The following is an 11,897-nucleotide window of genomic DNA, read 5'->3' as shown; positions in this document are numbered from 1 at the left end:
AAATGACCGAACGAAACCCGCTTTGACAACCACAGTATGAATCCCCAGATCGGCTGGGGTCTTGGAAATGGCGCCGGGTCGGTCTTGGTGCTTGACGCGAGGATGCCCCGGGGGGCAACGACAGTCGAGCGGATAGCCGGCGTTGCCCTCGCGGGCAACGAAAGTCCATCGGAAATCCGTTGCCTTCGGGTCCACACCGAGCAGACCTGACACCACATGGCCCAAGCCAAACGCCGGGTCATGCGGTGCTCCCAAAAACCACCGGCTGGTGGGTTGGGGATTCCATACCGAACGTGTCGGTTGATAACCTTCCGGGCGGCGGCCCGGAAGTGGATGTTACAATCCTCGAGAGTGGCGTGGGCATCGTGTGCCGGTTTGTATCGATCCTTTAGGTAGTGGTAGGTGAGGATGTTATGGAGTTGTGTTGGGAAGGAGTGTGAGAAAGGAGTGTAAGGAATAGCTGGCTATTCAAAAATATAATGTTTTTCAGAAAGTCGGACTTCGAGTGAACCGGCCGTAGTGAGCCGCTGTTTTAGTCCAGAAGTATCCCTGAAGCCACTGGTACTGCTAGTACTGCGAATAGTGGAACATACACCGGAGGTATCCGGGCTTCAAACCGCGAAGCCAGAAGCAGGTCGATTATTCGGCCGCGCGCAGTGCTCCGACACCCATCCACGCCATCGCCCGACGGTCGCCACGTGCATCCTTTCTACACCGATTTCGTACCGCTTCTGATCGATACTCGGGTACTCCTGATGCGAGTGGTTCCGAGGTGGACGACGTATGTACGCATGGTATATCACTCGCTCTGCTTCACGTGACGCACTGGAGATAGGCGTGGCAGAAGTTTGCGTTGGGGAGAGAGAGTGAAATCTTTAATTGATTTCGCTGTTCCGTATCTAGATTATGGAGCTAGGAGAGCCATCACACTTCTTTCCTGCTCACTCCGGTGGGCCGGAGATGAGACCCTCCTGCCGGCCGATACGATGTGGCGCCGCTGCCTACGGTCTACCAGACAAAACACACAGGTAGGAAGTCACAAGAACAGATGATCACATATAGTCGCTCCTCACCTCCCCACACAGCAGCACAGGCCGCAGACATACTATCCTGCTGGGCACTCTGGTTCTGCTTCCGATGCTTGCTTTCCCCTTCCTCCTCCTCGAAGTCAGTCGGAGCCTTCCTCCTCACATCCGTCGTTCCAAAAAAAAGATACGGTAGAGTGGGTAACCGGGATAGCCCGACTACTAGCTGGATCGAGGGACAACGAGGGTTGTCGGCTGCGGTGGAGAGCCATAAGATGGCTCCTCGAAGTTGAACAATAACCTCTTCATCTAGCTCCTCTCACCAACACATAATTTTGTTCGCCTTTGCCCCCGCTTGATGTACAAGGTATGCGTAAGTACCTATGTATTCCATTCAACTCCAAGTCCCCAAGTCCAAATCCAAATCCAAAAACCGAACACAACGCAAAAAAGGACAAAGCAATCCGTACGCCCTTTCCCGCTCCCCCGCCCCACCCCCCACTATGATATTACTATATTCTACCAAAAGACAAGACCTCACATACACCATGCACGCAACCCCACCTCGCATCAAACCCCCCTTGCAACCCCGCGCCAAAATCAAGAAGTCAAAACACAACCCCCACCACATCCCCCCTCCACCGACTCTTAAACAGCGGCCTATCGACCCTCGCCACAAGCAGAACCTGCCTTCCTCCCTCGCTTATGCCAAACGACACATCCCCCGCCCCCGCCCCCCCCCTCTCGAGCACCAACACCGGCAGCGCCACCGCGTGTCCCACCTGTGCCCCGGCGCCCGACAACTTGGCCACCCACACCGCGCCCCTCTCGGTCATCAGCGCTATTGCATTCTCTTGCCGCGCAACAGCACAGGCCCTCATCGCCGCCTGCGGCTGCATAATATCCAGCAGAGCCGGCCTCCTTGCTCCCGCTCCCGCCGAGCTGCGTGCTGCCAGAACAGCGGGCTGCGAGGACGCGCCGGTGGTGGCAATGATGTACCGTGTGCTCGGGAACAGCGCGGCGGAGGTGATCCCCGCTATGCCGTGGCCCAGGCCGTCGTTGATGGGGATTACGGTGCGGTGGCTGGGCGTGGCGGAGGCGTAGTGCAGCGGCCAGGTTAGAAGGTCGCCGCGCAGGGTGGACGTGCACAGCAGGTGGGTGGAACAGGTGGAGAAGCTGAGGGAGCCTGCAGCGCCGTGAGGTTGGGGCACTGAGGTGCCGAAGGAGAGTGTGCGCAGGTGGTGGAGGGGCAGGTGGCCAGGTGAGGGGATGGCTTCGTACAGGTGGATGCGCGTGCGCTTGTCGTGCAGGATGAGGCCGAGCGCAATGGTGGGAGGTGTTGTGGAGGTGAGCGCTACGGAGGTTAGTCGGAGCACGGGCTCCGGCTGGTAGTCGAAGTCGATCGTGCCTGAGGGCTGCGATGGAGTGGAGTGGTCGTAGATTTGCAGCTGGAGAATGTCAGCGAGTGAGATAGTGTGGAGGGGGGTGTTACACGCACCTGGTTGCGCGAGATGGCCACGACGAATTGGTCGTTGACAGCGGTGGCTACGAAGTCGGACTTCTTGGGCAGCTTTTGTTCGAGTTTCTGCGTCAATGACAGGGACAGTGTGGGATTCTCCTCGAGTGTTATCCCGTAGACGTCAAGATGATCTCGCGACAGAAATGCAACGCTGTGCCCGGTATTGGAGATTTGCGTACACACGGGTATCCCCTTCAGTTTGATCTCTGCCGGTTCGGTCCTGGTCATTCTTTCGAGCGGAAACGGTGGTGGGCTCTGCTGCCACACATACTCGTCGCTCTCGGCATACGAAGTAGCCGGACTCAGCGGCGGAAGTAGATTCGGGGACTGGAACGCGGGGAGCGTAAAATCCAATCGATAATCCTGCCGCAACACACCCGCACCTCCAGTAGCCATGCCCGGTCCCGTGCCCGCGCTCTGCATCGAATCGTGCGAGTACTCCCTGATCATATCGTGACTTTTCGTCGGCGGCGTCATCGGCGTGCGTGCCACCTGCTGCTCGTAATCATCCTTCGCACGCTTGATCTGCTCGAGATCAAGCTTCGCGAGGGAATTATCGATGAGCCTCTTCCGCTCCAGGATGCACTCGACATGGGTCGCCCACTCCTCGTGTCTTCGCTCACGCTCCATGCGGGAGTCGCCCTCGACCTCGGTCATGCGCTGATGCTGCAACAGCGTCCCGGCGGTATTTGCCGACGGCACCGGCGCCAGTATCGCGAACAGGATCTCGTAGGCCTTGAACTTGATCTCGCCGAACTTTGACTTCTGGCACGCCCAGACCAGGACATCCGTCAGCTGCGCGATCTGCTTTTCGCGGCTCGACCCGCCGCCAGCCATGTACCGCTCCACTAGCCGTCCGAGAAGGTACAGCAGTCCGTAGGTCATGTGCACGGAGGAGTCGGTGGCCTCCGTGCTAGGGAACAGCGCGGAGATCTTCCGCTTGGTGCTGCCTTGCGCGTTCAGATTGTTGATCCCGTCGCGAAGCTTGTTGCGCAGCAGCCCGATCATGTCGCTGCACGCGAGGCGGAACGCCGGGCTCGACCCCGCGTTGTGATATAATGACCACGAGATTATCACCATTGTCTGTATTGTCGTTAGCGATCGGTTCATACTAGAAACCGGAACCATGAGTGCTCACCACATGATGAAATCGATCAAACTCCCTGTGCCAGCTAGTGCCCCTATGGCTCAGCGGCTCCACGGCCAATCGCAGCAGTTTTATCGCCTCGGGCCCATTGTACTGATACGCCATTCCCGCCGCAAAAAAGATATTCATGATGCTGCTCGCCCACTTGGTGGCGACATTATCATCTCCGGGCAGATCGGCGAGCAAATTCTGTGCGTACCTCGCCATGAACTCGCAGTCGCCCTTATCCGCGGCGCCTCCCAAGCTCTTACTCAGGTCCTCCTGGAGGACACGCAGGTTCTCCCACAGTAGCTTTTCCGTGGCGGCGGTGAGGACCGGATTCCGCGCTGGCGCCTGTGCCTTCAGCAGCTGCAGCAGACTCAGCATCGATCCGAGCGCGCGCAGCTGGATCTCGCGCTCCATGAAGCAGTCGGGGGGAATCTGGTGTTTGACCTGCGGCGCGGAGAGGGCGAGCGCGCACCGCAGCGCCACTGACGCGATCAGTAGGCTGCTGTGCGCTTTGCCCTGGTCGCGGAGCGCCTGCGGTAGTCCGGACAGAACGTACACGATCTGTAGATCCCCGATCTGCATCAGCTGCCACGCTCGCCGGTACGTGTAGTCCCCGCCCTCGATCTTTTTGGTCATGCGCCCGACCACCGCGTTGATGTCTGGGTGTAGCCATAAAGCCGGCCACAGCTCGTCGACCGACGAGGAGTACGTGTTGGCTTGTCGCAGCGAGGACCGCCAGAGCTCCGCTTGGTCGGTGGTGAGCGGGAGGGTGGGGATGCATGGCTGCGCGGTCGCGGAGGTGCCTGCGCGGGGGAGACAGGTATTAGCTATAGGTGATCGCGGCTGACGGAGATCTGCAGGTACGGAGATATGGCTGCAGTTGGTTGTTGCGGGGGAGGGTACGTACCGCTCAGGTTGCTGGTGTTGCTGTCGACTCTGCGCCGCTTCTTCGTCAGGGCGCTCCCCGCCGGATCGCTGTCATATGCGGACTGCATATGGATACCGGTCGACGGGAGACTTTGCGATCCGTCAGTAACGCGACGGGCGGATTATTTATTCAGTTATATAACGCTGTTCTGGGATGGCCCGGCGGTTTCGACGATAGTTATGGTACGGTACGGGCGGAGATATTGTCGACGGGCAGGCACGGCGAGGCAGCGGCTCAGTAGTGTAATTTAGTTAGACCGGTACCGACCGCACGGACGGACGACGTCAGGACGGGATGGGATGGGATGGGCAGAACGATGGTGCGTGTAGGGTGTGTAGGGGAAGCGGGCCTCCAGGCTCCTAAGAGGAGGAGACGCGGGGTGTATTAAGCAAGGCAGACACCGAGTGTTTGTAGAGCCACCTGTTCCGGCCGTCGATGCAGCAGTGGCCGTTGCGGGCGGGAGAAGGGCCGTCCGTTGCCAGGGCCGTGGTAGATAGGCAGATGGCCGTGGCGCAGCACTCGCAGCCGAGTACAGGTGGAGTGCTATACTTTGCCTACGGATGGGCCAGACATCGTTTGCAGACTGCCGGCTGATTCGCTGCCTGATGGCAGGGGTGTCAGATCGGGAGTGGACTCGGTCATGAAACTGGAATACATAGACCCCAGGATACGGTAGAGCTTCGAAGTCCGTGGTACAGTTGGTGTTTTGGCCCACCACTCGCAGCCGGCACACGTGCGGTCCTATGTTTGTGAGTAGGATCGAAGCTCTGAAGAATAATGACGAGTCCCCGAGACAGAGAGGAGACGATTGGCAGGGGCGGCCCCTTTGCACCACCCGCGCTATCCGCAATGAAGCTAGCGCAATACCACCATCGCCAGCCTCCTTCCGCCGGTGCCACGCACAGGCTGGTTCCGAGTTGCGCGGCGCCAGCTCTCGGCTGCGGCGCATGAACAGTGGTCCGTGTGCCCGCTCGTCTCGTCTCGTCAAGCAGGGCTCGGGAGTCGGGAGTCGGGATTCCCCTTGATAACTAGTGAACGTCTGCGCGGCCGAGAGAGATTGCACGGCACCTGGATTAAGCGCACCATTCCAACGAACTTGCCAGTCTCTAGAAGCAGGTGAAGCCCGCTGCAACAGGCGGGAATGCTGACATCCAGATTCAGGAACAGCATCAAAGGGTGGTGCGGTACAGCAGGCAGAATAGAGATGGAGGGTGGATGCAATTGGTTCTATTGAGTAGTAGTCCCAATAGACACCGAGGATACGAATGCGAATCCGCTAGTGCGCCCCATCAATGATCAGTGCGCCTTTCCCGGTCACGTGCCGGGGCCCTCCTCACCCATGGACTCAGTCCCTGCAGTGCGTCGATCAGAGTGACGCCGATATGGCAGCCCACACTGCGAATGAGTACGACGGCTGGAGCGCAAGACTCGTTCCTCGATCCGTGTGTTCTATCAATAACCAGTACGCCCACCGCCATCAACAAAAATCAATAATATGCACACTCACAGTCTCCTTGAAAATAACACCTTCGCCCACTGCCCACAGCCCAGTGCCGAGTCGCCGGTATCTTCACCGCCTTCAGCCGCCCCACGTAGGAAGCTGTCGCCGCTGCGGGAACTAACGTGCTGCCTGCGCATGCCGGAGCGCGCATGTCAAAGACGCGCACGACTGGGGTAGCCAGCAGCGGGGGCTGGGGGGCTGTGTCACTGTCGAGTCGTTACCTTAGTAGGTACGCATGGGTTCAGGTCACGCAGTGCTGCCATCCTACCACTGGCCATGTTCTGCGACACCCCATCCACACCATCCATCCATACATATCTACCGCCCGTTCTCGCTCCTGTCGCTGTCCCTCCCATTTGCCCCAGAAAACCCCACAACTTCGCACCCACCTCCCCCACAGCTGCGAACACACCTCACCCCGATGAGCCATGAGCCATGAACCCATGAGCAACCCTAACACTCACACCCACACTCACCCTCCCACTCCCATGAACCCGCACATCCCCACGCACCCGCCCTGGACGTCCGCGCTCGTCCCGGAGCTGTCGCCGCACGCGGACCGGCGCGGCTCGGCCTACAGCGAGGGCGAAGGCAAGAGCGACGACGTCGAGATGGAGCCGCGCCCGCGCCCGCGCCCGCGCGTGCCGCCCGGCGCACGGAAGGGCCTCGGGACGCATTACGATTTGCGGCCGCTGCTTGTTAGGAGACATATTCTGGTATGTATTGTACTCTGTGCTAGGCGGGTTCGCTCCGTGTCCGTGTGCCCGGCGATTGGATACTGAATATTCCGGTGCAGATGATATCGCTCTCCGGCACGATCGGCATGGGCATTCTGATCGGCAGCGGACAGATCCTGCGGCTGTGCGGGTCCGCGGGCGCGCTGCTGTCATACCTGTTCACCGGGTTTATCCTGCACTGCGTCGTCTCGTCGCTCGGCGAGATGGTCTCGCTCATTCCCGAGTCTGGCGCGCTGATGAATTTTCCCACACGGTTCGTGGACGGCGCGCTCGGATGGACTGTCGGGATTGCGTACTGGTTCTGCTATTCGATGGGAGTGACGACGCTGGTCACGAGTACCGCTATTCTAGCGACCGGGTTTAATCCAGATGTGAGCCAGGGCTGGATTATTACTGGAGTTCTGGCGGTTGTTATTATTATTAATGTTTTTGGCATCCGTGTGTTCGGTGAGGTCGAGTATGTCATCGGGTTTTTGAAGGTGGTGCTACTGGTTGGGTTGATCATCTTGATGTTGTTTATCAATCGCGGCGCTGGGCCGAAGGGGAAGGTTCATGGCGTCGATTGTGAGTTCCGACTCCTGGTACATGTCAACGGGAGGCGCTAATGATTATCAGATTGGAAGGCTAAGTACCGCTTTTCGCCGAACTTTGGCGGTAAAGAAAACCTCGATGGTGACCTTGGCCGGTTCCTGTCTATCTGGAAGGGTATGACTCTGGCCGCCTTCGGATACATCGGTATCGAGATTGTCGCAGTCACCGCCAGCGAGGTATGTACCCAAGCCATTACGCTCTCTTCACCGTGGACGAAAGCAACTGACACCTTGTCTCCAGGCAAAATACCCGCGCGACGACCTCCCCCGCGCCACCAAACGCATCTTCTGGCTGACCTTCAGCCTGTACCTCGCCGCGATCTTCTCCGTCTCCCTCGCGGTGCCGTACACGGACGGCGGTCTCTCCAACCTCTTCGACCCACGCAACGCGACCGGCGACCTCTCGCCCTTCGTAATCGCAATCAAGAACGCGGGGATCACCTTCCTCCCCGGCTTCGTGAGCGCAGCCCTCATCTTCGCGAATATGAGCACAGCGAACACGTCCCTCTTCGTCGCGAGCCGGACGCTCTACGGCATGGCCGTCAAGCTCGACCACGACACGCACCCGGTGCTCTCCGTGTTCCGCCATACAACCAAAAATGGCGTCCCGCTCGCCGCCATCTTCGCGAGCTGCATCTTCGCGCCCCTCGCCTACCTCCAGTGCGGCGGTGGCAACGCGCAGGAGCTCCTCGGCGTCTTCTCCCAGATCGAAACTGTCGCCTGCCTCATCGTCTGGCTGTGCCAGTGTCTAGCGTTTATCCGGTTCTATCACGGATTGCAGACTGGGACCGCGCCGTACGATCGCGCGAGCGGCGATTATCCATACGCCTCCCCTGGCCAGCCCGCCGCCGCGTATATCGGCGCTGTGGGGTGCGCGCTGCTAATCCTGTTTAATGGCTTTGATGTGTTCATTTTCAGGCCGTTCAAGCAGGCGGATTTTTTGGCGGCGTATCTCGCGGTGTTTGTCTTTGTGCTCATCTATGCGGTTACGAAGCTGCTGGTCGTGAGGACGCCGATGGTGGGTGCCGCGGAGATGAGCTATAGTATTCATCGCGAGGCGTTTGATAGGACTAGGGTTAGGAGGAGGAGGGGCTGGGCGTGGGAGTTTGCGAGTTGGGTTTTTGGGTAGGCAGTAGGGGTTATCGGGGGACGGGGTGTTTTGGGGGTTTGGGTTTTGGGTTCAATTGGTTTTGTGGCGGGAATTTTTGGGGATTTGGGCCGCAAACCATGATACGATCATACGAATGAAGAGAATCTCATAGTGCGAATGGAGATAATCCATCATCGTGATCGGAACGCGCCGCAGACCCGAACAGTGGGCTGCCCGGGCGCCCATGGCCGAACCAACTCCGGCAACACCGGCCAGTCAGTCAATCAGTCACAGCCATCGCCGGAAGACAACGATGATGCTCAATATCGAACACATGTAGACAGTGCCGATATCACGATATCAGGATAGTAAGATACCAAGCTGCAGGTACCTACCCAGCAGCACTCCCAACTGCCGAGTCCCGATTCCCGAGTCCGGAGTCCCGATCTCCAACTCCCGAGTCCGGAGTCCCGAGTCCCGGCTCCGAGTTCGGAGTCCCGACATCATTACCGGTACCTACGTACCTACTTATCTACTTATCTATCGATAGTAGCAAGTACCCGTAGGCTGACCGCCGGTGAGTAGTTAGTTAGCAGCACGGCGTCTGCAGGCACAAGGTGCAAATCCTTTATTCCCGACCGGGGTGAGCGGCCGCGGGGGTATATAGTGGCGGGAGTAGCGGCGGGAGTAGCGGCACGTTGCAGCGGAGCTGCGGTGGCGGAGCCATCTCGCATCTCGGTACTTAACCGGGCCCCAGTCATCGCGTGCAGGTAGTTATGTAAACATATCATGCGAGCAGGACTGCGCTGTTGGAACTTGGAGCTTGGGCGGGCGCGCTGAGGGTTGGAGGATTGGGTTGTAGTTCTACATCCGATAAGTACTCACATAACCCCTGACGCAAAACGGACTTGGTTTCGGTCTCTCACGGGTCATGGGAGATGGTATACCGGCTTGGTGAACTGTGATGCCGTTGCCGTTGCCGTTACCGTTGTTGTATCCTGCGATTGTGTACGCCTCCATCCCCCGAACGCACTTTCGACACATCCGTCCACACGCCACCATGGGAAATCAGTCGTCCAGTGTACACCTAGTAGTAACGATCGCGAGATTTCTAGCAAGCCGATTGAACGTTCCTCGACTGCGGCGTGGATCATCGCTTCGGTATGTATGTGACCTTTTCATGCTCACGCGCGGAATGCCATGTCGCTCATGAGTGATGCGCAGCACTCCGCCGAAGAAGTCGTTGAAGCGGCGGGAATCGAAAGAACCTTAGGGACGACGGAGGAATCTGCATATAATGTATGTAGACAGTCGCAAGGAGAGCACTGTGTGTAGCAGCAATCACAGCACACGGCTCGGGTCTGATGTAGTGTTCTCCATCGTCCGGACAGGACGGATAGCTAAAACGATTTTCCCGGACGGTCTGAGCCTGGGACGGACGGGTCGGTCCTCGTTCGACGACAGTGGACGACCGTCCATACCATGTGATAACATCCGGATCACTCGTCCCAATAAGGGCGTTCACTAGCCGTTTGCAGATATGCGAGCGAGATATCACGATATATTTTGTGTGGGGATCAACTACCTTTGGCCAGTACCGCGCACAGAGATGGGCAGTCCTCCTCTAGCTGTTACTACGAAAAGTAGCAGTATTCTGACTCGGACGCCTAAGCTGCGGCGCCCGGCCCCTGTCACAGCGCTAGAGGCATCATATCTCCCTTGGCCGCCAAGGCCACGCCCGAAATCAGGTGTTTTACCCACGGCTTGCCGGATGGCCGTCCGTCTCGTCCGTCCGCCGAAGAAGCCTTGGCCGCCACGTCCTAGGTTTAGACGGACGGACCGGACGATTAGAGAAGAGGCAAGCTACAAAACAGTTATCTTTCCACCTGTACTTCTATCTTCTACCAATCCGCGTATCTATTTCAGGACATTTCACATAGAATGCCGAGGTTCTGGTCCGACGGGATAACATCTCTACATAGCGTACAAGCCCTATCAGCTCGGGCTCGATAGTCCTGCGCGAGAGGTGCGAGCCGCTTCCTATCGACCTTTTCCGGGTGCCCTGCACAAGATGGCACTCGCCGGAACCATCACGTCGGGACCTCCGAGAGTCGGGAGTCATCCGGACGTCTCGGCTTCAGGCCTCCACACGCAGGTCTACGTCTTTCGCCGACATCCATCTTTCATGACAGCATATAATAGATTCGCTTGATGCTCTTACTCTGGGAGGAAGTAGAGGATCCGATACAAAATAGGTATCGGCGATATGAGTAATCTTAACAGAGGTATGACAGAATGGTGCACCGAGACCCAGAGGCGGCGGTGCATTTTGACGCGGATACCTGCGCTCGCCGCTTCAAATAGCCACTTAGTATTGCTGTCGACAGTCATGCACGGAGCTCGGTGTAATCATTCGGGATCCAGTAGTCACATGCGAAACGAACGGTCGCGATGGGTAAAATCTCACATGACCGTCTTCAAGTGCCCAATTACAGGAATACGAGTACGCCCACCGCCGCGACACCGCGATGCTCACCACTAGTCCACCATGTTCGCCCCGCCCCAAGATAACAAGCAGTCTCCACCATCACTTTCGATGTTCTCTAACATCGTTTTCCCTCCGTCGTCCCTCAAACTTGCTTTCGCTCCTCCTATTCCACCTCTGCCTCCTTCTCCATTCCTACTTCCGTCTCCAATGTCGAGGATCATGAAACATGATCAAACATCATCAAGGCCAAACTGGTAAAAGGTCAACGATGACAAATAAACGACTAGCAACCAGAAAAGACCCCCACTTACCTCCTAGAGGCCAAGAAGAGCCTACAGTCGGTAACAGCTCCGAGAAAGAAAAGGGCCCTGAGCGAAAAGACCTTACTTCCTGCGGAAATCAATCAGCCGTACGTTAGCACCACAGTACGACGCGCGGATGGGAACCATATTACTTACCAGCTACCGTGTGTTCGCAACAGAACCGATCAATTGTGGCGCAGACGGAATGAACCGAAAGAATGATACATACAAACTGAGAACATCAGATACCTTTTATTAGCACCGACAAAGCAAAGAGGATCATAGAACAAGTCACGTACTTTCTAAGACGTTAAAAGGCCAGGGGGAAAGGCAGATAGTATCAGTCAATGATCATCACGGCGAGGAGGTTCAATTACCCGCCTGCGAAGAAAGTCAAGCCAATGTGAGCCAACCGCCGGGCACAGTGAACAGCATTCAAAGGAAGTGAGCTTACAATCTGCGCGAAACCGGAGCACCATATTTCAGTACTTTCCTACCGGCGTCACACATGCATGGTGCTTCAGTTCACTTACCTCCGCGACGCAAAGAAGAGGCGATGGTCAGATGAATGTCACGGGAGGT

General features: G+C 57.5%; 2 protein-coding genes across 2 annotated transcripts; one reads left to right on the top strand and one right to left on the bottom strand.

Moving 5' to 3' along the window:
• Positions 1-1,304: 1,304 nt before the first annotated feature.
• On the bottom strand, positions 1,305-4,858 carry BZA05DRAFT_243107 (uncharacterized protein). The gene is made up of 4 exons (XM_051479932.1): positions 4,587-4,858; positions 3,683-4,482; positions 2,524-3,627; positions 1,305-2,473 (listed from the first exon to the last, which is right to left on the bottom strand). The coding sequence occupies exons 1-4, from the start codon at positions 4,672-4,674 to the stop codon at positions 1,634-1,636; spliced, it is 2,832 nt and encodes a 943-aa protein (XP_051334551.1). The 5' UTR covers positions 4,675-4,858; the 3' UTR covers positions 1,305-1,633.
• A 1,738-nt stretch (positions 4,859-6,596) lies between these two features.
• On the top strand, positions 6,597-9,027 carry BZA05DRAFT_477939 (amino acid permease/ SLC12A domain-containing protein; the record flags this gene model as incomplete). The annotated part of the gene is made up of 4 exons (XM_051488336.1): positions 6,597-6,824; positions 6,905-7,409; positions 7,461-7,612; positions 7,677-9,027. The coding sequence occupies 4 exons, from the start codon at positions 6,597-6,599 to the stop codon at positions 8,562-8,564; spliced, it is 1,773 nt and encodes a 590-aa protein (XP_051334550.1). The 3' UTR covers positions 8,565-9,027.
• Between the last annotated feature and the right edge of the window lie 2,870 nt (positions 9,028-11,897).

This window comes from Tricharina praecox (assembly GCF_024521635.1).
Source record: "Tricharina praecox strain CBS 144465 chromosome Unknown BZA05scaffold_61, whole genome shotgun sequence".
NCBI classification, from domain to species: Eukaryota; Fungi; Ascomycota; class Pezizomycetes; order Pezizales; family Pyronemataceae; genus Tricharina; species Tricharina praecox.
The sequence above is the reverse complement of the archived record's forward strand: the minus strand, read 5'-3'. Positions and strand labels throughout refer to the sequence as shown.